Consider the following 25,445-nt stretch of genomic DNA (forward strand, 5'->3'; position numbering starts at 1 on the left):
GGCCCGGGGCCCGGGGCCCGGCCACAGGTTTATCCCCGTCCACCATCAAAGTATATGTGGCGGCCCTGTCGGCAACCCATGCCCCACTAGACGGGCGTTCTCTGGGGAGACACCCACTGGCATCCCGCTTCCTTCGTGGCACCCTGAGGCTGAGGCCAGCAGCCAGCACTGGAGTTCCGTCTTGGGACTTGGCCATCGTACTAGAAGGTCTCTCCAGTGCTCCCTTCGAGCCCCGCACCTTGGCTGTCCGGGCCCATTCTACTAGGGGTATGGCGGCTTCTAAAGCCCTGTTGTCGGGAAGAGTATAGCTACACGACGGTTGCATGGCGGCAGGCTGGTCCTCCTATAAATTTGACATTTATAATTATAATAATCATTATATTATAACTTTATGATCGTGGATTTGTGTTAATGCCCTAGCAGTGGCAAATAGCTTTGGTTTTATTTTTGATTTGATGATGTTAATGTTTAAGTTGAGGTTTAATATATATATATATATATATATAGAAATATATATTTTTTATTGAATCAATTAAAATGTATATCCATTATAAATAAAAGGGAGAGGCAGGAAATGCCTTTTCTGTTTATTTGACCGAAGTTATTATAAACAAAAACAGTTTTCATGTTCAGTAGTTAAATTCATTTACACACATTAATATTGAAATCAGAGGCTTTAACATCTATTAATGACCCAACTTAGTCACTTTTCTCAAGCCTGTAGGTCACACATCTACAGGCTTGAGAAAGAATCTGTCAACCTGGACTGTACACTCATAAAAGGCTTGTAAGAACCTGTAAGAAGCAAACTAACTATTGAATGTTAGGACAATATAGACACATTTTAATTTGACTTTAGATATGTCCTGTGTCCAAATGTATAATTTCTTAACATAATGTATCACTATGTGCTCCAGAAACATCTTTCACTCCTGTGTCTTAGCTTCATCCAGCACTTCTCTAAAGCTACTTGCAGCTAATACTCTACATGAGGGCGATATGAGGTTAAAACATTCATTCATGTGGCCAACATACAAAATAGAAACTACCAGTCCTATTTGACACGACGACACCAAAAAACTTCAGCATTGTCATAGAACCAAGGAATGTTAACAAATCAAAAAGGTGTGAAATAATAAGTGAACTGGCTGTAAGTGCCTGCACACGGCAATGATGTTGAATCACATGTTGGATTCGCTGTGGGCACGTTTGTCATTTTCAAAATCACTGTCCTGGGAGATGAGCTTGTAGGGTTTCTTCCTCTCCCTCTCCTCCAGCACTGAGTTGCCCATCTCTACGTCTTTGCTGCGGAGCTCGTGTCGGGACAGGAACTCCACAATGCCGGCTCCGATGGAGTCCCCCAAGACGTTGGTCGTGGTACGAAGTCGGTCCCTGCACACCACCAAGAACAGATGCTAAACGCGCTGTACTTGTTTTTCTCTTTAACCCATTCTCACCCATTCCTACTCTGATGGGGGTGAGCTACCATACACAGCGACACCTGCCCATCAGGAACTAACATGCATGCCATTCACCCTCTGTAGTCACAGCGACGGGAGCTATTTGGGGTCAAGTGTCTTGCCCACATCGACATGGATGCGTTAATTGCAGCTACCTAGGAGGGCAACGACTCTTGTTCTTTTAGTTAAATGCACTAAATCTCCTTGTTGGGTGGAGTGACTTCCAGAAACATGCCGAGCCAAATAAAAGATCTCTAATACTCATTTAAGCCAAGGCACTACTCATTGTAATGAGAACTGTATCTAACATCTAAAATCGTGAAGTGAAGTTTGCCATCAAGCCGAACTGGAACAGACTACAGTCCCAAGGAATGTTTCTATGGTAACTGAGGCCACACTTACTTAACCTGAGATTCATGCTTTATAAAACACAGCAGCAGCTTTATAAAACACAGGCTGCTCTTCATTAAATACTACATTATCATTCTGGCTTGGACAGAGAGTCATATTGTGTCCAACCCATCAAAAGGAGGGAAGGGTATTTTTCTTATTACCCCAGTTAACTCAGTCATTTCAGGGAAGGGTATTCTAATTTAAATGATTAATTTGGGAAACCTAATTATGTTTCTATGTTAAAACTCATTGCAAAAATATTCAATACAAAAGGGAAGATGTAGAACAAGACTCCGGGGAGAGAGAGAAGTGTGTCACTGGGTGGTAGTAGATACAGATCTGCTTTTGACCTTTAAGATGACAGAGATGTCATGAGTCAAAGTAACTTCACAGAGCAAAGTGTCACGCACACTAAAAATGTATCTTCATGATCCATAAAGCAACTCACAGAAACCAATCAACCGCAATGATGAGAGTGATGTCATCAGTAGGAAGTCCAACAGAGGTCAGTACAATCACCATGGTGACCAGGCCTGCCTGAGGGATGCCCGCGGCTCCGATACTGGCTGCAGTTGCTGTAATACTGGATTGAAGAAGCATAAAGAGATGAAACAATGCAGTGATTTTCTTTTTTTCTCCTCGATAACAGCATGAACATTATCTATGACCCTCCTCGTTGTTTAACCTGATGGTGATGATCTGCCCAAAGTTCATCTCCATGTTGTTGACTTGGGCAATGAAGAGGGCGGCCAGCGCCTCATACAGAGCTGTTCCATCCATGTTGATGGTGGCCCCCACAGGCAGCACAAAACGAGTGATTCGCTTGTCTATTTTGTTGTTCTCCTCCAGACATTTAAAGGTGACAGGAAGGGTGGCTGAGCTGAGGGAGGAAAGATTCAAAAATAGTTCAAAGAAGGACTCTCACGTCTTATCCTAATTGACTTAGCTTGACTGGTGCATTCAGCTCACGTTTTGCTTGGTTCACTATTTTTCAAAGCTAAGTGATTCCGTTTAATTTAAATGATCTTTAGCTTGAAGCCTGCTGTGAATTAGGATGAAACATAGCATGTTACAAAACATCTTTACTAGCAATTTTATCGACTCTATGGTAAAACTATTGAGACCTTTTCTGTCACTTTGGAGGAAAATGTTCATGCCCCAAATGAATTGTACATGTTGTGACTCCTTCATCTATGCTTTGTCAAATGATCGAATAAAATAAAAAATTCCAATCACTTTCAAGTAAAACCGATTGTTTCATCAGACAAAAACCAAAGAAATGTGCAACCATCTTGTTAGAACAATGCAACAATGCATACTGATAAAACACCTTTCTGTCACCTTCTGTGAAAAACAGGGTTGCAGAGCTTGGATCTGTATTTAGTTTTGTGAGAGGCAACAGCATTTTGTGTACTTTTTACTTTTGTAAGAAGGGAAGTTCTCAATAAAAATCCAGAAATAAAACAATTCTGAATTTCCCCATGTGTCCCACCTGCATTTTTACAATACAGGGCTATTCAAATAGTAACAAAAATACGCAAGCCAGCCAAGACACCACTATATAAATTACAATAAGAACCGTTGGTTGTCAACTTTGCACAAAAGGGCGGGGTTTATACCAAGATAAAGTCACCATCCAGATTAAACAAACACGTGCAAAAAAACTAGGCAAATAATGCTAATTGTGTGAATTAACCGATTTATGACTTCACTGCTACAACTAGGGGGCGCCGCTCTGGCTGTAATTACATTCGCGTATTCTGACAAATGTGTTGCTTTCATGTTAAACTGTCAGCTGCAACTCTGGCTTAGTGAAACCGAGCAGCAGTTTTATCCATGACATAATGATGGCAAAGTGACAGAAGACAATTTGACTGTAAGACATGACTGAGTGATGTCACACTTTTTCTAATCCTAATCAGGTAGTTTGGTTATTTAGTTACATTAACCATCATGTTTCTATGCAAAACGCTGCTAAATAAGCAAAAGATGAACAGTAAGGATGAGGTCATGTTGCTTCAGCCTCCAACCTCTCTTTCTGTTGGTCTCTCCTGGCAGGCGTTCAAAGCCACTGGTAAGTGACGTGTGACGTGTGTCAATGAAAACAGAGTTTCAACCTCTCATAAATGTTACAGACGCAGCCCTCACAATTGTAATTGCAAACGGTTGCAAACAGGACAGACACTTGAACTCATGGTAGTGTCGGACAGGACTCACCTGGAGGAGGTGCCCAAGGCTGTTACCAAGGCTTGCAGGAGACCAGCGATGAATATGAAAGGGTTTTGCCGAGTGATAACGAAATAAAGAGTGGGAAGAACAAGAACTCCGTGTATAAGTAAGCCGATGATAACCGTGATGGTGTACATGCCCAGCTGGCCGCCCATCTGTGTCAGATCATCCATCTCTACAATCTTTCCTGCAATCAGGAACAGGATACCGATGGGAGCATACCTGAGAGGATGAGAACAACAGTGAGTTATTGAGAATAAGTGAGACATCAACATTTGTTCAACATCTCTTCCCCTGAAAGCAAAGATCTCACCACATGATGATGGCAACCAGGCGCATGATAGCTTCATTGAGGCTGTCGAAGAAGTCCCTCAGGATCTGGCCTTGCTCCTTCATGCTGCCAATTATTAGACCAAAGCACATGGAGAACACCACCAGCCCGAGAGCATTGACCCCGTTCACTTGACCCGACACTGGGATCACTTCCTCCCGGGTGATCTCCATGACTTCCTGGGTGCCGTTGGTCGAGTTGAAGAAGGTGTCATTCACTGTAACAGTAACATGGACTGTTCTTTTCCCATATTTGGTTTTGAACTGGGGAATGACAGAATTAAAAGACATTATAGTTACTTGTGGAGTTTGATTATTGATGGACTATTATAGAGAATTTAAGAAACACGTTTATGCTCTTTATATCCCATTCAGAAAAAAAGAAAAAAGATAAGATAATGTTAACTTGTTAACATCATTAATGTTGGATCTAAATCAATAACTTTTTTCAGACAACAATCTAAACTAATGGTTAATGGTTATTATTGGTTAATTAATTAAGTTAATATTTTATAAGAAATATTTTAACTGCTACTATATAAATAGTGCCATTTAAAAAGAACCTTCAGTGTTGGAACAACTAACAGTGCGCTAAACACTACTTTTGAATTAATTAATGAATTTTGCTGATTAATATAATTATTGCTAATTAATATAATTACAAATACAAATTGTAATAGGGTTGGGGTTAGGGCACGGACAGTTTTGGACTTAATTTGGAGGCTACACATCTAAATCCTTAGAGTTAATTGTCCAGTGTTGAGCAAAAGTGTTGAAATCACACTGCAAACTTTTACAGAGTCATTTTTACAAAAGAGCTGGAGTCATTATCCAGTGTCAAGATCAGATTCATTTGCAACACTTAGTAGAGTTTAATTAACTCTTTGATTTAGGTTTGAAATGTAGCTGTACAGTCTGAAACTTCTTGGTGCAGGACTTAACTCTTTGTACTGTGGTGCTTACCCATGTTCCAATGTAAAGTGTCCCTGAGCAATGCACCTAACCCTGAATTGCTCCCTGGGCTAAAATGTGTTAAAAATGCAATGTAAGTTAAATGAGCTAAGTTAGCTAAATTACATTGTATTTAACAAAGAGCAGATTTATTTTGACACTTATTCCGAGTTAAATTGTTAACATTTCATTGAGTGTTGATTTAACACTGACAAGATTGGGACAATATAAACACCAGCTTAGAGTTAAAATGGACTCTCACAGAGTCCAATTTAACTCTCTGAAATTTGCTGTGTAGGTGTTGGAGTGTGTTCACCTCTGTGTAACGGGGGGGGGTTGTTCTTGGACACATAACCCCAAATTGCTCCAAAAGGGTGTGCCATGTGTGTACGACTGTGCATGGATGGCATAGATACAAGTCCATCAACCCCAGTGGGTGGATTGAAGAGGGAAACCCCACGAGGGCCCCCCTCACTATTCTACGTCCCAATGGGGTCAGAAAGCCAGAGACTCTTTAGTACTCAACTCCTTGTACTCTATATAATGAATTATTGTCCACTATATGAAGCTGTCCTGACATCAACAATGTAGAGACTAGGTGCCGCTGTACCAAAGAATACCTAAGCCTTCACAGATAAAAGGTTAAAGCTCACCTGCTGTGTGCAGGCTTGGACCAAGTTTGGGGGAAACATATTTCTGAAATGAGGAATCCGACAGTGAGTAAGAGATGGTGTGGGACTTTGTGAATGATATTATTCATGTGCATGTTACCTGATCAGGTCTAGGAAGGCATCAGCAGGACTGATTTGCTCTATCTTTTGCTGCTTTCCAAACTCAGCTTTGGATCCTTTTCCTGGGTGAATGATGAGGACGACTATGATACCAATGAAGACTGCAATTATGGTCGTGGTCATGTAGTAAATCACGGCTCTCATGCCCATCTTTCCTGAGGCTTTGCTGTCTAAAGCTGCCATTCCTGATGGACAGAGGGTGGAAATACAGCCAGTGTTAGAGTATAAAGACATTTACAATACTATTTACAAAGTAGTGGCCGGTCAGCACCAGTTCTGGAATGAATTATATAATAGTGTGTCAGGCTGATGTTATCTTGAAAGAAACCTTTTAACAACCAAGTAACAGCAGTTGTCTTTCAAAAGAAAAGCAATAACAGTTGTTGATAAAAGTGATCTGGTTCGGCTGTTTCAGCACAGTATATGAGTAGGGCCTTACTCTATAGTGCTGATAGTCCCACCCAGTGGCTGAGGATGTAGTAGTCCCCAAGCCGATCACAGAACAAACTGTTCTGCTGGAGAAAAGTCATCTGCTGGGGACCCTGTGAGGCCTCTGAGGTTGGCCTGTTTGGTTTAAACACTCCATCCAGGTCACAGGACCAAAATGAGCTAAAATCCCAGCAGATCCATGGAGCTGAATTACTGTAAACTGGACCCAAATATTAAGAACCCAAGACAAGTTCACTTTCAATTTTGAGGTCAGTGTTGCAGAGCACCGATGTACAGTATTCCCTTGTACAATATACAGCTCTATCGCAACTAAAGGAAGTCTGGGCAGAAGGCTGAATTACCCACTGGGGGTTTCATGTTTAATGAGTGTATTCTCTGCCAGTGAATCAATGGGAGTCTGTTCCTCACCACACTGGCCTTCTCAACAGGTTGTAAACATGACGTCCCTTTGAGCAGGACATGTGTCCTACATGTTATTACAACTATTTGTCTTCACAATGAGACAAATACTAGTTGTACAGTGGAGTCACAGAGCTGCACACACAATTATTGGGTTGAAAAAATGTCTCAGTTGCATCCTCTTTTTCAAAGAATAGCATATCTCCTTGCTCAATTTGTACAATATATAACAACTTGGATTACGTTTGGATTTCCAAAAGGAGCAACATAGGAAGTGTGAGCTGATCTTAGTCCGAGAAGCCTCCATGTCACGTGGGGGCTCGTATCATGTGCTTTTATCTATATTTGCCACAGCTAAACCAAAAGATCAGAGCTAAACCGTCTTTGCTTTTTGACATCTCACCATTTGACCGGCTGAGGTGCAGGTTTTATTGATTGACAGGTGCCTACCTGTTATCAGACTGGATACCAATAAGGGAAGAACGAGCATCTGAAGCATTCTCATTAACAGCTCCCCGGGGAAGGAGAAGTACTTCACCTCTCGATAGGTCATCTTATATGGCCGCAGCAGGAATCCCAGAGCAATACCTGCAGAGGGAGTGACAGCTTTATCTTCTGTACGTGGATATTCATGTGGAGTGTTGCTAATGCAGAGGAGATATTTAGTTTGCAGAGGCATACCCACCTACAATAACGGCTCCAACAGTAAAAAGCACAAAGGCATTCTTCTTGAGGAAAGCCTGGACGTCCTCTTTGGAGATCTCCTCCACTTTCCTCTTGGCCTTCATTGTACGTATGTGAACGCCTTCCCTGAGTTGTTGCATCCTGCTAGTGGACCACAACATGTGCATTAGCCCACCAGCCGGCGTCTGTGTAAACCGGCTGCTCAGGTGTCTACAGTGTTGATCAAGGACATTTGGATATTTTCAACTTTGTTTGAACACAATGCTTGTATATTAGTTTGGCTTTTACTGTTGCCACATTTTAAATGCCATTAATATTCCTAGAGCTTCCTTTTAGAGCCATCAACCCCAAACACATACTTTCCCCTTAAGCCCTGAAACGCATCCGTCTGACTTGTTGTCTGCATTAGTTGTCCCACTCACACCAGATGTGACCCTGTGGGTTCATGTGTGGGACACCTCGGCCTACACAGCTCAGCTCAGCAGCTCCTGTGTCTGTGCTAAATAGGGACTGATGTGGAAAACTATTCACCCACAAACAAACTGGCCATGATACTGATAATTATATTTCCTTTAAGTCTAAAACAAAGGACAAAGGTGAGACAGCCCTCCACGTTAATTACGTTTCATTGATGACATTAATTCAAAGTTCGAGTTGTTCTATTGATGCTCAACAGAAAACACAAGGAGGGAATTTCGTAACATTGGTGCTCAGGGTGCTGAAGCCTCCTGCAGGCACTGGATGAGGCAGAATCATCTAAACAGGAGATCATTTCACTTAGAAGTCTCTGAGGTTTAAACCAAGGGAATTCTGCAAGAGTACAGAAATCAGCATCATGCTAATATGGTAAATGGACTGTACAGCATGTTCTAGTCTTGGGACCACTCAAAGTGCTTTAACACTACATGACATCATTCACCCATTCATAGACTGATGACAGGACCTACCATACACAGTGGCACCTGTCCATCAGTCACTAACATTCACACACTGTAGTCACAGCTAGAGGAGCAATGCTGGGTTTAAGTGTCTTGCTCAAGGACACACTGACATGCAGGTTAGCCGGGCCTGGGATCAGACCGCCAACCCTCTGATTGGAGGACCCCACTCTGCCACAGTCGCCCAAATATGTAGATATTGTAAGACAAAGACGGAAAGGGATCTCTTCAGGGGCATTACGAACATGAAAGAGAATTACAGTCCAATAAGTCTTTCATCTTAAACGACAAAACCAGAGCCCCGAATTGATTTAATTAAGTAGAACATTAATGACATTAAAAGACAATACACGGAGGACTTTATCAATTTACAGGAGGCGCTACTGTCATTCATTTGCAAATGAATCCTTCTGCAACACATTCATTATTTAAAGAGTATATTGAGCGCAACATCTTCAGTCTTGGGTCCAATTTGGAATACATTTTCGTACAGTTTCCCATTTGTCAGCACTATGAAAACAATGCAATCTTTATCCCATTGAGGTAAATATCTGAAAAACGTTCCAAATAAAACTCAAACCGTCTGAATGCATTTAACGGCTATTAACTGATCCTGTCATTGTTTTCATTCCTGACCTTCATTCAATTTTCTATTGCAAGAAATGTGATCATCTTAGCTTACATTCACAGCAATTTAAAAGAGGGGCCGAGCAGTGTCACGTACCTGGTCAGACCTCGGTGGTTCTTCGCTTGTCAGAGAGCTCCAGCGTTGGCGCGGTGAGGCAGTGACTGGAGATGGACCTCCAACATCAAGCACTTGCAGTGTGTGGGAAAGAGAGCTAACGTGGACCTTTGTAATTGGAAAACAAGGGAGGGGAGACATCCAGAAAGAGAGACAGGGGGCGGTGGGTGAGGGGGGGGGGGGGGGGGGGGGACAAATTAGAAGTGCTCCTCCCATAATAACACTGTTAGCCCTGTGACACAGTTTCAGGTGAAGCCCAGATTGATGAGAAACTTTGTTGAGGGTTATAGAAATGGTCACAGTATTATTCTGGAATGGTCCATCTAAAGGTAGAAACCTTCCTCACCTTCCATCCTCTCACCTCCTCCTCTTCACATTGCTCTAACAGAGGCTGTATATCAAAGATTTTACTTAGCGTCATAAAACAATAAGCAGGTTTAATTGATACACATCGTCTCACTTGGGAAGTGTTATAGTTTGAGGTAATTCCACAGAGTCAATGACACACCACAATTAGCTGATTAAGTAGAGCTTGTGCGGTAATAAGTGACCTCACTGTATGGAAAAATATTCCCTGGTGATAGTGAATATAATTAGTGAAGAATATCCCTCAAATCAGGTCACACAGCCTTTTACAAACTCTACTCACTGTCACACTTATGAATGAAACATTTCTGATTGTTGATACAAACAAGCTAAGAATTGCACTAGTATAAGTGCTTCAAAATTCAGTTTTTAGACCCTTTAGTTGAGCTTTCTGTCTGTGCAAAGATGAGCTGAAGATGAGCTGTGTGTTAATCGGAAGAATTTAGGATCAAGCAGATTGCAGAAACATGTTTTATTCGACTCCAGTTTTCTGTTGCTCTCAATGTTCTACGTTCTAATAAACATACACCTAAAACAAGGACAAAAACACAACACGCTTTATTTATATATTTATTTGCCTCAGAGGGCTTTAGTCTGTAACCATGAGACATCAAACTCCTCAAAAGGAAAAAAAACTTTCATGGAGAGAAAAAAGTAAAACAATATTTCCCTACATCCAAAGATGGAAACAGTATTTAAAATGTCATTTTAAAAGAATTTTCTGAGGTATGGACTGTAATTGTACATGTTGTTTCTAGTCTTTCAACCACTAAAAGTGCTTCAACATTTCATTCATCATTCACCCATTCATACACTCAATGCAGAAGTATCTGGTTGTAGGAGTACTCTGCTCTCCAAAGAGCCCAGTCAGGTTATGCAGATTGATGACTGTCCAACGAGCAGATGTCAGGATGTAGAACCTGATCAGCAGGGGCGTATGTAGGATTCAAAGAACGGCGGAGGGGGGGACTTAGCCCCAAGAGGAATGGCGTGTTTGCATATATATACACAAACCAGAACGCACAGGACATAAGTAGCATGTTAGAGTTATACATAACTTGTCATTAAATTAAACTTAATTTTTCACCTGTACATCAGGAAAAAATTAAAATAAAATATAATATGTATATGTATATTATTTTTTTTCTTTTCTTCTTTTGATGGAGGTATGATGTGCTAAAATAAGGTTTTCATTTGCTCTTGTATGGGCTGCTTATAATCTGAGCTTTGGAGAATATATAAATAATTGTATAGTTGACAACATTCTCATATTTTCTATTTTACAATGTATGGTTGCATCAGGGCTGTTTTCCTCATCAATCTGATTATAATTGCATTTTACGTTCAGAAAAGTTGAAAAACATGTTTTTATGAGGAGCCAAGGTGTCAAAGACTGTGCAATATATTTACAGCTCTACGTGAAATCCTTTAAAATGACAACCATTCCAACCCCGTGGCCGCTTGTGTGACCTCTCAGTTGTGCACGTGGCTGTGAAGGCTTCGCGGACACGCGCTGCTCTCTGACGTCACGCAGCATACGTACAGCTCGGCGACGTGCCGGGATCGCACGGTAACGTACGCGCCGTGAGGCCAGTGTGTCCGCTGTAGTCGTCTGTCCTTCCCCGCTTTACCTCGATATAAAAGTGGGTCAGACCCGAAGAGCGAGCCCCAGGTCCGGTGTGTCTTATGGTAAGAGTGTCGTCTTTGATAGCAGGAGCGCTAGCTTAAGTGCTAACTGCTAGCTTCTTCTGCTCTAATACGGATGGTAGGTAAATACCGGGCCGACTGTGTCCGTTCTCACTGGAGCATACCGCGATAGAAGTAAACCACGTGCCGACCGGGAGCGCTGGACGTGAGTCCCACGTCTGTGGGTACAGAATCTCCTCTGGTCGCGGAAGTGACATGTGACCCACGGGTCCACTACGGAACGACAGAGCCCCGATCCGACACGTGCAACGGGGCATGCTCCGGACTTCGTGGCGGTGTTCTCACTTGTCAAGATGAGTGGTCTCTCTGGGGGGAAGTGGGTGCGCCTCGGGCTGCGGGCTGTCCGTCTGCTCAACGGAACCTCTCCTCGACCCTTCCACGCTTCCGTGAGCGTCGCCGCGTCGCCGCCCACGGATGGGTTCAAACCGGCCAAAGTCGCAGTTGTTACGAAGACGACGCGGTACGAGTTCGAGCAGCAGCGGTACCTGTACGCGGGGCTCTCTGAAGAGGACCTGACACAACTGGTAAGGCTGCCTTTCTGTTCCGGGCGAGCCCATGGGCTCCCGCGCTCTCCCACACTGGTCCCCGTGTCTGTGCTTTGCAGCTCGCTATGAAGGGCTCCAGCTACAGCGGCCTGCTGGAGAGACACAACATCCACACCAGCAACGTGCAACACGTCGTGACCAGCCTGCGGTGAGACGTGCTCCATCACGGGGGTGGGGACCACACACCACGGGACACTTACCCTCTACTTCTGTGATACAGGAGAGAAGGCATCGAGGTGCGCGTGGTGAAGAGAGGAGAATATGATGAAGAAGTAGTCCGATGGGCGGATGCCATCATCTCTGCTGGAGGTAGGAACGTGTTGCAGCCTACTGGTACCGTGACATTGATTCAGTAGTGTATGTACGATGGTGAGGGACAAAGGCTTCACACATCCAAATCCACAAAACGAGTTCTCTGATGGCAGTTTGTTTTGTTAGGTGACGGGACTATGCTACTTGTTGCCAGTAAGGTTTTAAGCAAGGACAAACCAGTTGTGGGTGTCAACACAGACCCTGAGAGGTAAATCCCTGAGCAGAACCTCTGACTGATAAATGTGTGAAGAACAATCCCCATGATATCCTGGGAGCTCTTTGGAGACTGGTGGCAGTTTGTCTACAAGCTCTCGAGACATGAGGTATAATATGTCAATATTCGATATGCCCTCCTGTATCTGCAGGTCAGAAGGTCATCTCTGCCTGCCGGTGCACTACACGCATGCCTTCCCCGAGGCCCTGGAGAAACTCTGCCGTGGTGAGTTCAGGTGCGTATTTAACCCGTAGCACTGCTAGCCTACTTGTGCGTGGACTTATTTCTAGTGAGCATGCCGCCCTGTCACCAGCCTCTTTGGTGACAACTTCCAAGTGAGATACTTCATCAACTATGGGTCATGCAGGGAATCTATACAACTTGTCCCGGTTGCTCTGTTAAGTCGGGTGTCTGGTAAAAGTCACATGGTTTCTAAAACCTGTCTGCCGCCTTCGGATTATGTCAAACCTCATACATCAAGTAGCTGTCTGTAGAAGTCTGTGTGCTACTAGAGGTCACTAATCAAGAGTTACTCCATCCTGCAGCTCAGGCTCTCTGAGTGGAAGCTGGTCTCCTTACAGCTTTTACTCTGCTCCTAAAACTCTTCTTGAGATTACATACTGGATTCATTTGTGACGACAAGATCAGAAACCTATTGCTAATGTTATTAGTATTTTCACTATGTATGCAGTTGTGTATGACTCATTAGTGTGTCAGTAATTTAGTGAGACTGTCAGCCACAAATATGTGAGAAAATGAATCCAGGATTATCTTTGATATGTCAGTTTCTCCAGGACCTGTTGCCTAAACAATTAGCTCTCATTGTTTAGACATGATGGTTGTAAGAGAAACATGGCATGGATTCATAGTTTGTATTAATGTGTTGTGTTAAAGCGCTCCGAGTAGTATGAAGACCAGTACAGTCCATTTCCCATAGCTGTGGAATGTTCCAAAGATTACCTGCTGGTGCTGTGTCCAGGTGGTTGTGGCGTCAGAGGACCCGCGTGCACTTGGAAGGAACAGGAATCAACCCCACCCCCGTGGACCTGCACGAACAGCAGCTGAGCCTGGAGCAGCACAGCCGAGCTCACCGCATCAGCACCCGGGGCAGCGATCAGAGTAGGACGCGCTCTGTGTCTGTCAGTCAGCTCTGCCGTGGGACTCGCTCATTTTGTTGATGAATTGACTTGGAGTTAGTGTCATTAATTCGTTAATGTCACCAGAGGGGAGAATCCCTTGAAACGTGATGTTGAATCAGTGGAATATTTGAACTGTATATAATGTAAGCAGAGAGGTTTAGACTGAGGTTAGTTCAGCTGATGTTCCAAACAGGGCTCACCCTGCACTAACAGGAAGCGGTTACTGTTTATTTGATTTCTATCTTCTTCCACTGTTGCCCACATCTTTCTTTCAGTTGAACGAGTGAACAGTGTTTAAATCTCCTCTTTCAGTAAAGCCACTTTGAGCATTAGGTCCTAGACCTCCTCTCACACGTCTGAAACCGTCCTGCTGTGTGGCAGAAGGTTTGAACCTTTGAACAGTAATGTGTTTACAAGTTGATGCCTGTATTCTCTTGCTTTTACTAATTCAGGGGCCGGAACGCTACATGACAGCTTCTCTGGGGCTCGTCTGCTTCCTATCAGAAGTCTGAATGAGATCTTCATCGGAGAGTCTCTGTCCTCCAGGTACCTCCGTCATCCTCGTGTACTCCTACCTGTGTGTAGCACCAGGTGAAGTTGAACTCCTTCAAACCTGTCTCCGTAGGGCTTCCTACTACGAGATCTCTGTGGATGACGGCCCGTGGGAGAAGCAGAAGAGTTCAGGACTCAGCGTCTGCACAGGAACAGGATCCAAAGCGTGGTAAATATCAAATGTTTCACCTGTGCTTCTACTCATCTACTGTGCTGCAGAGAGGGTTGACTTCAGCACTTTAGAGACTGTATTCAGTTTGTCGTTGACATGCTGTATACTTTAAGCTCCAGTTAAGGTTGCAGCATTAAAAAGCTTTACACTTGAGTTGTAATTCATGTCTTTTTTAAGATTGGTTACCAAGCTTTTGGTGTTTTGATTTATTCATCTTGACTTGTTTTCAAAATGAGGCCAATTTCTTATTGCACGGTACTGCAGATTTAAAGGGAAGTCTTTGGTTGTTTCAACAAAGAAAAGGCGTATTACCATGTTGAGTCCTCAGTTATGGAGACGGCCTGTAGGAAAACTGCCGTTCTCCCTCTAAACATTATGCCGCCTTGTAGTTTGAATTAGGAATTTCCCTTTTTGTTGCTTTCCTCAAATTAAAACTCTGCTAATGAAACCTATAATACTTTCAAAATGGCATTAACTGCTCGCTGGGACAGAGATCAATCCTGTTGTCGTCAATTAGAGGTCCGCTCTTTGACCTCCTCCGTACATTGATCCGTGAACCATTTCACACTCAACACAAGCGTGATGTCATTGTTTTTGGGCCGGTCTCTGTGCATTAATTCTAAAGTGCTTGGTAACGGCTGCAGGGGTCCATCGGGGTCAGTGTTGAGATCTGCTCTCTGTTCAGGTCATATAACATCAACAAACTGACCCAACAAGCTGTGGAGGAGGTTCTAGACATCGGTTCGTACCTTTTACAGGCTGTCATAATAAATCTAAACAAATCCATGTGTCTCTTGAAATCCCAAAGTCTCACCAGTGTCTCCTTTTTCAGGAAAGTCTCAAATGGGTCTTGATATCCCACTTAATCGTGACATCATTGAAAAAGGTGATGATAGTCCTCCTTTGTTCATGTTTGGCTGGTACATATTTTGGCGCTTTGTTTGACGTGGCGTCTGTGTGCTCGTTCAGTGACGGATGAGTACAACGAGTCTCTGGTGTTCAGTCCGGATGACAGGCGCTTGTTCTACAGCATCAGGGAGCCCATCATCAACAGAGTGTTCTCCAGTAGCCAGCAGAGAGGCTTCGCCAGCAGGTCAGTGGTCACAACAGCAGCCATACAAATCTCAGTGGGTGTAGCGTTTGACCGGCATGGTGCGACCTCTGCTGCAGGGTGTCCGTGCGCTCCCGCTGCTGGGACGCCTGCATGGTGGTTGATGGCGGCACTTCATTCGAGTTTAACGACGGCGCCATCGCTACCATCAGCATGACTGAGGAGGATCAGCTGCGGACCGTTGTTCTGGAACATTGAGATGAGTCTTGAGCGGTTTCTCTCCAGGCCACTGCTAAAAAGGAAGCGTTTAGCCTCCACAAGTGGTGAATAATGTTACACCTGAAAGAAAGGGGTTTCCAGTGTTCCTCCTGAGGCCCAACACCTTTTATGACCCTGGCTCACAAATATAAAATGCTTACCTTGGTGCACGGGAGCGAGCCCCACTGGTTGGCCAGTTGTCTCTGTGCTCCCACCTCAGGTAACTGCTAATAGATGTCATTAGTTAGCATTGTAAGCAATTAACAAGTTTGAGCTCTGATAATTCATCTACTTTTAATTAAATCCTTTCGAGATGAATTCAAAAATCCTATTTTTTCAATACACTATAATATCATCTAAATTGGATTAACTAGGACCCATTATAAATGAGACTTATTGTGATACGCTCTGAATTTCTGTTTTGAACAGTTTTATCAATATTTTTATATCTTGCAGTGGATTCCTCAGACAGCTGGTCAGTCGTTTTTAAAGCAAACGTTACGCTGACTGTAGCAAAGTGTGGCTCTACTGAGTATTTGTGGGAGCGGGACGGTGTGTGTGGGACTGGGGCTAAATAAAGTACAGTGTGAGTGATGTTGAGGAAGAGTCCTAATGGAGTGCTGGTCTGAGGAAGACTTGCACACACTACTTGTTGGTAGAATCACTCCCTGCTGGTTTGGGTCTGCTCATGAGATTCAAGGACCCCCGCTGACGTCTCTGGTGCTTGTTTAAAGGTTTATGTGGTGAGCTGAAAGAACAGTCCGTCTGTTGACTGGAGATATTTTTGTTACAAAGCTTATTTTGTTCTAGCTGAACCATTTTTGCTCTGGGGAAAGATGTGCAAGCTTACAAGGGCAATGTGCTGTGTGACTCGGTCCACAGAGCCGTGTGGTACCTCGAGGATCAGAAGTGATTCTTTGCACATGCTTCTGAAAGGTTGTTGCGGTCTGGGGTTGGAACTGATCTCGCACAAAGGGAAGTGACGTTAAAATCATGGAAACAATGTTGGAACAATGCTCAAGTTGGCACTATAAAGATTGTAGGTGTAAAGATTTCTAAGGAATCCAGCACATCTCTTGTATATGCTTGTAATTCTACTCCAGCAGACAGATACTGCTGGTGCACCTTGTAACTGCACTACTTTACAACAGCTGTGACATGCAGCGTGCCAAAGGCAGGGTTCCTCAGCAATAGAATGTTGGGATGGGTTTTTGTTTTTCAATCCGATAAAGTATGAAACATAAATGCTTGTGTGTGCTTATTTAAACTCCACATTGCACTAGTAGAGGTATTACTGACTCAAACTACTATATAACAAATTCATTCACCTCCATGCTACAAGTCAAGATTATTTGCATAGCACATTACAACAAGGTCATTAAGAGTACTTTACTTAAAACCATCAAAACATTAAGCAAGCTATTAATAGAGTGCAGTTCATGAACTATCAGTAAAAAGTACAGCAGGTCAGACGTGTATTTTGCCCTTAACCCTTTCCAGCATTATAAACCAACAGCAGGACTTATAAGGCAAGTCTTTGGACATGACGCCAGCGTAAAGACCTCAGAACAGGAGGGGTGTGATCCACTCTGTAGCCTTAGTGAGCACTTCAGCTGCAGCGTTCTGACTGACTTTTTACAGAGACCTGTGAACACACCGTTACAGTAATCCACAACGCAGGAACAAGTCTTGAATCCTTGATATATTCTTCAGGTGATAATAGGCAGATTTTGTTTTACTTTATATGTCAGATTAATGTCTGAATTCATAACTACATAGATTTCTGGCTGGATTTGTGCTTTTTATTATCAGTGCTAGATTTCAATTGTTCGTCCTTGGCTCCAAAAACAATTACTCCAGTTTTATCCCTGATTAATTGAAGGACATTCTGTCATAACCTTCGTATGGGACTACCCAGTGATATAGTTATGTATATGCGTGTTGTCTGCAGAGGTGGAAAGTAACGAATTACATTTACTCGCGTTACTGTAATTGAGTAGTATTTTTGTGTAGCCTACTTCTACTTTTTACGCGCTAAACAAGGATGATGGAGACGGAAACCCAGCTGAAATCGAATGAAAATACGAAGCGTAGCCGCTAAACCGGAAGTACGTAGATTTTCACAGTAAGGATCGACGCAACAGTCTGTAATAACAGCGGTTACCAGGGTAACAAGAGGAGAAAAGTTATTTAACGTATATAAATAAATTATCCTGGTCTGACGGGATGTGTTAGCAGCAGTAGGTGACTACACTCGCTGCTCTTGGCTCTGACGGCTCTCAGCGAACCGTCGGTCGGACCGCCAGCGACTCAGCGATTCTCAACTGGTGTGTCGCGACCTACTAGTGGGTCGCGGACCCGTTTTTAGTGGGTCCCGGGCCTTTGCATTGGAAAATATTTTTTAATTGTCCGCCAATGTTTTCAGCAGCGGGTTGGGCAAAATACACGGCTGACCTGCTGCAGCTAGAGGTTGGGTCAAACCATTCCGAATTGGGGGAGACATTGGTTTTTAGGATAATTAAACATCCTGAATATAAAATATAAAACTCAGCTTATGAACTTGATTTTGAATACATTTGAGAAGTTGAGATTTGGGTCGCGGCTTGTCATTAAGTGGTGATGGTGGGTCCCGGACCCAGACCAGTTGAGAACCACTGCGATAGAGTATCTGATGTTCTATAGAATACATACATTTGATCAACATGGTAAACGTATCTGATGACGTGGGACACATTGTGCAAAATCTTTCTTTTTGAATCTACTTCCACGCAGCATGCCGTTGCAGGATCTGCCCTGCCTCAGCCCTCGGGGCTCCATGTTGTCTCATGCCAGGAGGATGAACAAACACAAGTCCAAAGGCTGTCTCGGTGAAGGCCTGGAGATGGAATTAGAGGCTACTTAAGAAACAGAGTGCATGAGGAGTCTACCATAGATTGAATCTCCTGAATTTCAATTACATTCTGAAACAGGCGTGGTACTTCTCAAGGATGCTTATTGTGGTAGCAGGTACTTCAGACAGTTATCCAACTCAATACAAAGGATTTACACGTTTTGAGACTTGATCCGAGTGACCCAAAGTTGTAAAGCATTTGTTAGGATTTGTCCTGTTGTAGCAATGACTGTAATCTTCGCAATGCATAATGCTGCTCCATATGTTGAAGTTAAGCTACTGGCTGTGATTGCTATATGGATCTACACTGCAACGCACCTACTGCTTCATATATCAACAGGGACATTTTCCACTGAATATATTTGACTGCGAAGCACAGGGGAAAATATTACAATGGCCGAATTCCATTTAGCTCTGGTTCTGAATGCTGGCTCACTGGGACTTTCAACAATCATGCTTTTCCAACTCTGACCAGTCACAATGTGGAGATGCATGTTTTTATTCTGTGTTTGTGAGTTGTGATCAATAAACATCCTGTTTTCAAACAATAGTAAGGTGAGGTTGGTGAAGCAGTGTGGTCTTTGTTCTCATGATCCCTGACATTTACACATTGACCCATAGAAGGAGCCCTTGTACAGCGGTGCTCGTAGTTCTAGAATAAGGGGTAGTGGAGGGTAAACGCATAAAATCGCTTAATAGGGAGCCTCTTGTTGTTCAGGGTGACTCTGACTCTGGTCCAAAGGGATATATCAGATATTGATCTCACTGACAGTGACGTGCAGACACTTTTATTCCCTTTGAGTCGGTACCTGAACAGGAAATACACTCAATTCATAAAAATCCATGAAAAATAATTGGAATGATATTTTAATTACATTTCTATCATGTAACAGTGGACAGATGTTTATTTATGATTAAGCATTTGGTTTTTACATTTCATGAGGACAGGGGGGGCATGAATGGCTCAAACCAAGTAGGAGATAGGATGGAGGGGGCGGGAGCAGTGGCGCCAACCCCTCAGCAAGGAAAGTCGCTATTGGCTGCCATAAAGTTGCCAGAAGTCGTTAAATGACGCCACCGCATTACTTGCATCATGGTTTGCATAATTGTAATGGACGCTTAGGAATTAGCGGCGGCTTTGCGCACGCGCAGACGTGTGGGGTCTGCAGCACGAGGCTCCTGTGAGACTCGTGAGGACAAGGACTGCAGAAGAACACGTGCTGTCACGTCGGACACGGACACGGAAAGATGCTCAATGTCGCCAGTCGCGTTTAACTTAGCTGAGATGTGACGTCATCCTAGCCATTCAAATATGAACTGTTTAAATGAAACTGTATGAAACCCTCTCTATACTTCACAGAAGCTTTGAAGCTAATGCAGTACTGATAAACAGCCCTGAACAAAAGGTTTACCTCTAACGTTTTACGAGTTTCTCCCATCCAATGTGAATAAATATTACCTGTCAGTGTAATCCTTTAAAGCTCAGCAGCACCTAAACACCCAGAGACGTGTTCATTCCTCGATGGTACGGACCAGCACAAACACACTGAAAGATGGATGTCACCATTTATGGGTTATTATGAAACTCTAGCTTTAAACCATTGAAATAGGAATGAAAATGTAACTTTCAAGGCTCACTGGTGTACTGGATGAAGCGGTGACACACACACAAAGCACAGTCTGGGTATTCAGCGGTTTACTTGTTAAGACTCAATTTAAAAAGTTCAATATTATCTTTCATTTGAATGATATATTCATACAGCATATCAATGGTGATATTGAGTACTGAACACATGTACAGTGACTGAGCTCATCATAAAAGCCTCCATACATAACAAATGTACAGTTTGTCCAACAGGAACATGAATACATCATTTTATACTCCTTAAAATCATGTGGTACGTCATTATTATAACTAAGACATTTGTCAGTATTATACAAAAGTCCCAAATACGCTGACATTGCTAAATGAGTCTTTACACCATGTTTCCCTTACAATCGTTTTTAAATTAACACATTATTAGAACCTATAACAGATTCAAAAATCCATTAAAAATGTCAAACACATTCCAAACAGAAGTGGACTCCACAATCCCATGTGACCTCCCTAAATGAAGTATACCATTCATCTACAAGCGGGCTCACTCTGGTATGCAACCTTTAACACTAAAAACATCTGGTAGCAGCAACAAACTCCTCGGGCTGGATCAAACACTCTGCAGCAGGAACAAACTGGACTTCAGGCAGGCGGGTTACAGCTGGACCCTCAGTCGACACTTCCTGTCCCACATGAAGTGTCCAAAGGGCCTGGAGGCCGGCGTGGGCCGAGCAATGCTGGAGAAGGGCCTGGAGTTGATGCTGACACGAGGCATCTCTTTCTTCAGAGAGGACAGGTGGCTGCCGTTCACGATGCCAAACACATCCAGCAGGCTCAGCCTGGGGAAGGTCTTATCCAGGTCCCTGGAAAAACACCGGTCCGTCAGGCTGAAGTCCTGCTACGCATACGGGAGCACGACGGGGCGGGGGACTCACGTGAGAGCAGCGAGGTGAATGTGATAGCAGCGACTGAGGGAGAGATGCAGCAGATCTTTCAGCGGTTTGAGGACAGGGAAGCAGTCTGCCATCAGCAGGGTGCTGTCACTGGAACAGAGACACAGTCACATCAGCTGTTGTGTGAGGTCAGAGTTGCGGCCGGAGACACACGCCTATAACATCAGCAACCTGATGCCACAAGCAAGGCTAGGGCCCTCCACACAGGGGTGTACATGTACACATATACCAACAGTCTGATATTATAGCCATTCCAAGTTGTATCTCAAAGCGTGGGAAACTAAAGGTTGAGCTCAGCACTGTAAAAGTAAGAAGTGGCCTTAAACTCGTTTCACATTTCAGGGTGTGGTACATTTGACCGACACGCTCGAGCCTGGCATTCGAGACAGCGTGTAGAGGACAGACAGCCGATTCAAATCAATGGGAGGAAAGGTGCGTTAGGTAATGTCACATGCACGCCAGCAAAGCGCATGAGTCTCCTGGGTAATTACACTTTCTAGAAACCCACAGGGGTCAGTGAAATTCTTTTCATGGCAGCAGCCTTATAAACTCAGCTAAAACCAGCAGCTTACCTTAAATCTAGTGTTTGAATATGGGGGCATCTCGTCACCAGTACCTTCACATCTGCACCCAAAGGGAAAGTTATTAAAAAGGACAATATGATCGTTTTAAGCATCAAATCATTAAAAAGGATACTAATAGTTGTTCCAAGTCATACAAATACAAACTATTTCCAAATCATTAACTTGTTTTAGAAAGACAAAAAAAAAAAGAAAGCGCAGTTCAAATTCTTTTGGGACAGTTATCAAAAATAGTCTGGATCTTGTAGACCAGCAGTTATAATAAAACAAAAAGATCTGACAGTCCATATGGACCATCATTAGTATCAGCAGAAAACCCCATGAGCGATTTCTGAAAGTTAAATTGAATCCCTTTTTTGTGCTGATTTGACCAGTGACTTGTCGTAACACTCCCGTTGTCAATAGTAACGTTGGCATGTGATGGTTGAGCACCAACACTCCTACTCACCGTCTAGCGTGAGGCCCTCTCTGTATCCGCTCAGGTTCAGGTGAGTCAGTCCGGAGCTCACACTGCCAACAACACTCTTGACGTGGTCATTGCTGAAGTCGCACCATGCTATGTTCAAATGCTTAATGCTGCAGAGGGAAAAACAAACCACAGCATAGTGACAACGCTGCTGGTATTTGGAGAAGGGCATGTTGACACATGACAGACTGAGGAGCTGACCTGCAGCAGGACGTGAGCATGTCAGCCAGAGCGGCAGCAGAGAAGCCAGAGCAGCCGCTCAGGTTGAGCTGCAGCATGTTTGGATTCTTGGAAAGAGAGCTGAGCAAGAGGAAAAAAAAGCGCACTCATCAGGACCTGGAAAAGCTCCAACTTACTTTAATTTCTTTACACAGTACTAGTAGCTATTAGATAGTGTTCACTTCATGGTTTTTGTTAATGCTAGCATTCATTTGGGGGTTGCCTAGCAGAAACATTTATTCATCATGTTGCACACGGTATCCTTATAGAAATATTCTGCACGGCCATTGACATCCCTGAGGCTTGGGACAGGACAGAATCATCGACATGCGTCGCCACGCTGTCAGATGTTTGCCTGTCTGGCGCATCACAGCAGCTGGAGAAATGGAGATTACCTGATGATGGTGTCTGAGAGCTTCAGACCCTCCAGGCTCAGATACTCCAGCTGCCTGCAGTGACACATGATGCTCTCCAGTGATGCGGTGGGGATGATGGAGCTGGACAGGTCCATCACAACTATCTGTAGAGGGCTGCACAACAGAAAAGACAAAGCAAAACCATTAAGTCCTTTTATTATTGTACGTCACTAAACATGAGAGCTTTGAAATGTTTGACCTGAGAAGACGAGATGCAAAAAAAGGACTTGTTGAAACGTGAACTCAGTTTTTAATTGTAGAAATACTGGAATCAGCTATTAAAACAAACTGACCGTTATGACTGTAAAGAACATCGACACAAGTAAAAGGGTCTTTAAATACTTTCATACAAGGGATTTCATGCATTTTATCAATAAGAAACTGTACTAGGCTGAAAGGATCCCTATAGCAGATTCTACTGTATGTGAAGCGTACATCAACTACTGCCGGACTCACCCTGTGCCTGTAAATTGCAGCTCCTCCACAAAGGAGCGAGGGCAGCGCAGCATGCGGACTCCAGTCTTCAGCACCTGCTGCAGAGCTGGACCCATGTGGGTCAACCCCTCCAGGTCCACGCTGTGCCACAGAGACTCATCGAGCCTGCAACAGGTAGTTAAAGCTTGTGATTAAACCAATACTACGTTCATGGACATCTCAAGCGTATTTATCAGGATTCTTTGGGATGGAACAGTATTACGTTGTGATGTAACAATCATTGGCTGGTTGGAACTACACCTTTTCATGCATCAAGATGAATTTACATCTGGTTTCACATCTGTGGCTTGATGGGATATGGGGAATGCGTTCTTAGGACCCAAACCCCTTATTACAACGTGGTGACTGGGGACTCACGCTATTCTACGCCAGCGCTGGCAAACTGTTGACATCCTCAGGAGGTCCTTCAGAGGAATGTAGAAGAGGATCCGGAGAAGGAGCTCGTCGGGCAGGTGGTCCCACGACACGTCTGCTGGGGATTAAAAAGGAATCACAGCACAGAATGAATTCATCACAGCATCAAACTAAACACAGTAGAGCTGCTCAGAGGGGGCACAAGGTTCTCCTACATGACGTGGGTTCTCTCTTCCTCCTCGATCTCCTAGCAAGAACAAACTGGTTGCCATCGTTCTCTTTTCCCTTGCTGGTGAGCCGCTGGTGCTTGTGGAGAGGGGACCACTGCTGGATGAGCTCTGTTGGGGTGCATTCCATCTCCAGGCCTTCACCGAGACAGCCTTTGGGCTTGCGTTTGTTCATCCTCCTGGCCTGAGACAACATGGAGCCCCGAGGGCTGAGGCAGGGCAGATCCTGCAACGGCATGCTGCGTGGAAGGAGAAAACCAACATCCAAATGTTACCACAAACGAGGACGCAACAACGGATGGCTGCGGTTTCACTGCGACATCTCGATCACACGATCGCTTCGCTCCAGAAAGCAGCCTCCCTACCCGCCATAATGATGCTGCTGCTGCAGCGCGTGACCGCGCAAATTCTCCGTCAAACAACACGGCAAACAGGCAGCCACTTCTATTTTAAGGCATTCAGTCAAACTGGCTTTTTATTATTATATCCCGCTACGCTTCATTATATAACTTATGTAACGTAATACCTGAACCGAGGCCTGGCGACTCGAAAGCGCGGCATTGACAAAGTTATTAGCTTTAGTTTTAAAACTACATCTGCACACAATGGCGACTCACAAACACGATGGACCCGCGACGAATGCTGGAAACTGGAAAAGTTAAAGCCATAAGAGCAGTGGTTTCATTAATTGGATAACAATAGGACTGAGTTAGTTAGCTAACGCTAGGTTAGTACTGTAGTCTGGTTTTAACATGCAAAGTAAAGCGTGAAGTGTTGAAGAGCGTTTGTAATGTACTCCAAGTGTTTTCACCAACATGAATCGTTAAATATAAAACTGTCGAAACAGTACCTGTGTTCTGACATCTGCTCCGGTTTGAATCAAGACGATACCGTGTTGGTAAAAGGTTCAGTGTTGCCTTCCAACCGAGACTCTTTAAACCCACCGCCGCGCGCCCCGTATTTCTACGTCACTGACGTGGCTGCGTCGTACGCCACCGCGTCACACGGCTTCGTGTGGGGTTCAAGTGTTGCTTGTTGCTTCCGGTCTCTTCATATAGTTGTGTACATATACACACATACACATTACATGAATATGTATACATTCACATTACTATACACTTAAGTGGGCAGATTACTAACATTCATCATCCGCTAAATGTATATCCAACATTTTCTGTTCCCCCGAAGAGCTGCTGTGCGGAAGCTTCTTTATCTGCAGCCTCAATCCGGAGCGGTTAACAGACATAACAGCAGCCTCACGTACACACCACCACCTCCCAGAGAACATTTGTCCATACATTCCTATACAGATACAACTATTACGTTCTTCAGTGTCTACTACTGGATCTGTTCGGAGACTCGTTCTTCTAGTCTTCATACCACTTGAAGCTCTTTAACAATACATGTATTCACCCAGTGATGACAAGAGCTACCAGACAAAGTGCCACCTGCCATCAGGGCCAACGGTCACTGTCCCTGCAGCACGCATGGGTCATCCACTGGGCTAGTGGACGAGCAGACTCTGGGCCTGAGCTCATTTCTCAAGGACTGATCAAGAATTGGG

At 43.9% G+C, this 25,445-nt stretch overlaps 3 protein-coding genes across 6 annotated transcripts; 1 reads left to right on the top strand and 2 right to left on the bottom strand.

Moving 5' to 3' along the window:
- Positions 1-575: 575 nt before the first annotated feature.
- LOC119226589 (excitatory amino acid transporter 1-like) lies at positions 576-12,203 on the bottom strand. Of its 3 annotated transcripts, XM_037484705.2 has the most exons (11): positions 12,186-12,203; positions 9,350-9,475; positions 7,689-7,831; positions 7,454-7,591; positions 6,135-6,339; positions 6,017-6,059; positions 4,396-4,676; positions 4,071-4,304; positions 2,539-2,733; positions 2,302-2,436; positions 576-1,392 (listed from the first exon to the last, which is right to left on the bottom strand). In XM_037484705.2, the coding sequence occupies exons 3-11, from the start codon at positions 7,825-7,827 to the stop codon at positions 1,182-1,184; spliced, it is 1,581 nt and encodes a 526-aa protein (XP_037340602.2). In that variant the 5' UTR covers positions 7,828-7,831; positions 9,350-9,475; positions 12,186-12,203; the 3' UTR covers positions 576-1,181. The 3 variants fall into 3 exon arrangements, with proteins under 3 accessions (XP_037340602.2, XP_037340601.2, XP_062414753.1); XM_037484704.2 differs by lacking the exon at positions 12,186-12,203 and having other exon boundaries at positions 7,689-7,828; XM_062558769.1 differs by lacking the exons at positions 576-1,392; positions 2,302-2,436; positions 2,539-2,733; positions 4,071-4,304; positions 12,186-12,203 and having other exon boundaries at positions 4,392-4,676.
- On the top strand, positions 11,205-16,762 carry nadk2 (NAD kinase 2, mitochondrial). Its single transcript, XM_037484706.2, has 12 exons — positions 11,205-11,964; positions 12,045-12,133; positions 12,206-12,294; positions 12,424-12,505; positions 12,663-12,746; positions 13,491-13,630; positions 14,103-14,196; positions 14,276-14,371; positions 15,060-15,115; positions 15,207-15,260; positions 15,344-15,467; positions 15,545-16,762. Exons 1-12 carry the CDS (start codon positions 11,734-11,736, stop codon positions 15,681-15,683), a joined length of 1,278 nt encoding a protein of 425 aa, XP_037340603.2. The 5' UTR covers positions 11,205-11,733; the 3' UTR covers positions 15,684-16,762.
- A 3,363-nt stretch (positions 16,763-20,125) lies between these two features.
- skp2 (S-phase kinase-associated protein 2, E3 ubiquitin protein ligase) lies at positions 20,126-25,138 on the bottom strand. Of its 2 annotated transcripts, none has more exons than XM_037484051.2 (10): positions 24,732-25,138; positions 23,870-24,120; positions 23,658-23,772; positions 23,262-23,405; positions 22,785-22,919; positions 22,372-22,470; positions 22,153-22,280; positions 21,696-21,747; positions 21,106-21,213; positions 20,126-21,033 (listed from the first exon to the last, which is right to left on the bottom strand). In XM_037484051.2, the coding sequence occupies exons 1-10, from the start codon at positions 24,743-24,745 to the stop codon at positions 20,826-20,828; spliced, it is 1,254 nt and encodes a 417-aa protein (XP_037339948.2). In that variant the 5' UTR covers positions 24,746-25,138; the 3' UTR covers positions 20,126-20,825. The 2 variants fall into 2 exon arrangements, with proteins under 2 accessions (XP_037339948.2, XP_037339949.2); XM_037484052.2 differs by having other exon boundaries at positions 23,658-23,769; positions 24,732-25,136.
- Positions 25,139-25,445: the final 307 nt, after the last annotated feature.

The sequence above is a fragment of the Pungitius pungitius genome, chromosome 18 (assembly GCF_949316345.1).
Source record: "Pungitius pungitius chromosome 18, fPunPun2.1, whole genome shotgun sequence".
NCBI classification, from domain to species: Eukaryota; Metazoa; Chordata; class Actinopteri; order Perciformes; family Gasterosteidae; genus Pungitius; species Pungitius pungitius.

Bases quoted from the DNA above. Each gene is read 5' to 3' on its own strand.
- LOC119226589 (XM_037484705.2), bottom strand. From the start codon at position 7,827: ATGCAACAACTCAGGGAAGGCGTTCACATACGTACAATGAAGGCCAAG. The intron at 6,340-7,453 runs GTAGGCACCTGT...TCTGTCCATCAG, and splicing joins GGTATCCAGTCTGATAACAG to GAATGGCAGCTTTAGACAGC. The intron at 2,734-4,070 runs GTGAGTCCTGTC...TTCCTCCCTCAG, and splicing joins GCCTTGGGCACCTCCTCCAG to CTCAGCCACCCTTCCTGTCA.
- nadk2 (XM_037484706.2), top strand. From the start codon at position 11,734: ATGAGTGGTCTCTCTGGGGGGAAGTGGGTGCGCCTCGGGCTGCGGGCT. The intron at 14,197-14,275 runs GTACCTCCGTCA...CTGTCTCCGTAG, and splicing joins GGAGAGTCTCTGTCCTCCAG to GGCTTCCTACTACGAGATCT. The intron at 14,372-15,059 runs GTAAATATCAAA...CTCTCTGTTCAG, and splicing joins GGAACAGGATCCAAAGCGTG to GTCATATAACATCAACAAAC.
- skp2 (XM_037484051.2), bottom strand. The intron at 23,773-23,869 runs GTAGGAGAACCT...TTTAATCCCCAG, and splicing joins GAAGAGAGAACCCACGTCAT to CAGACGTGTCGTGGGACCAC. The intron at 22,281-22,371 runs GTCAGCTCCTCA...TTCCCTCTGCAG, and splicing joins ATGCTCACGTCCTGCTGCAG to CATTAAGCATTTGAACATAG.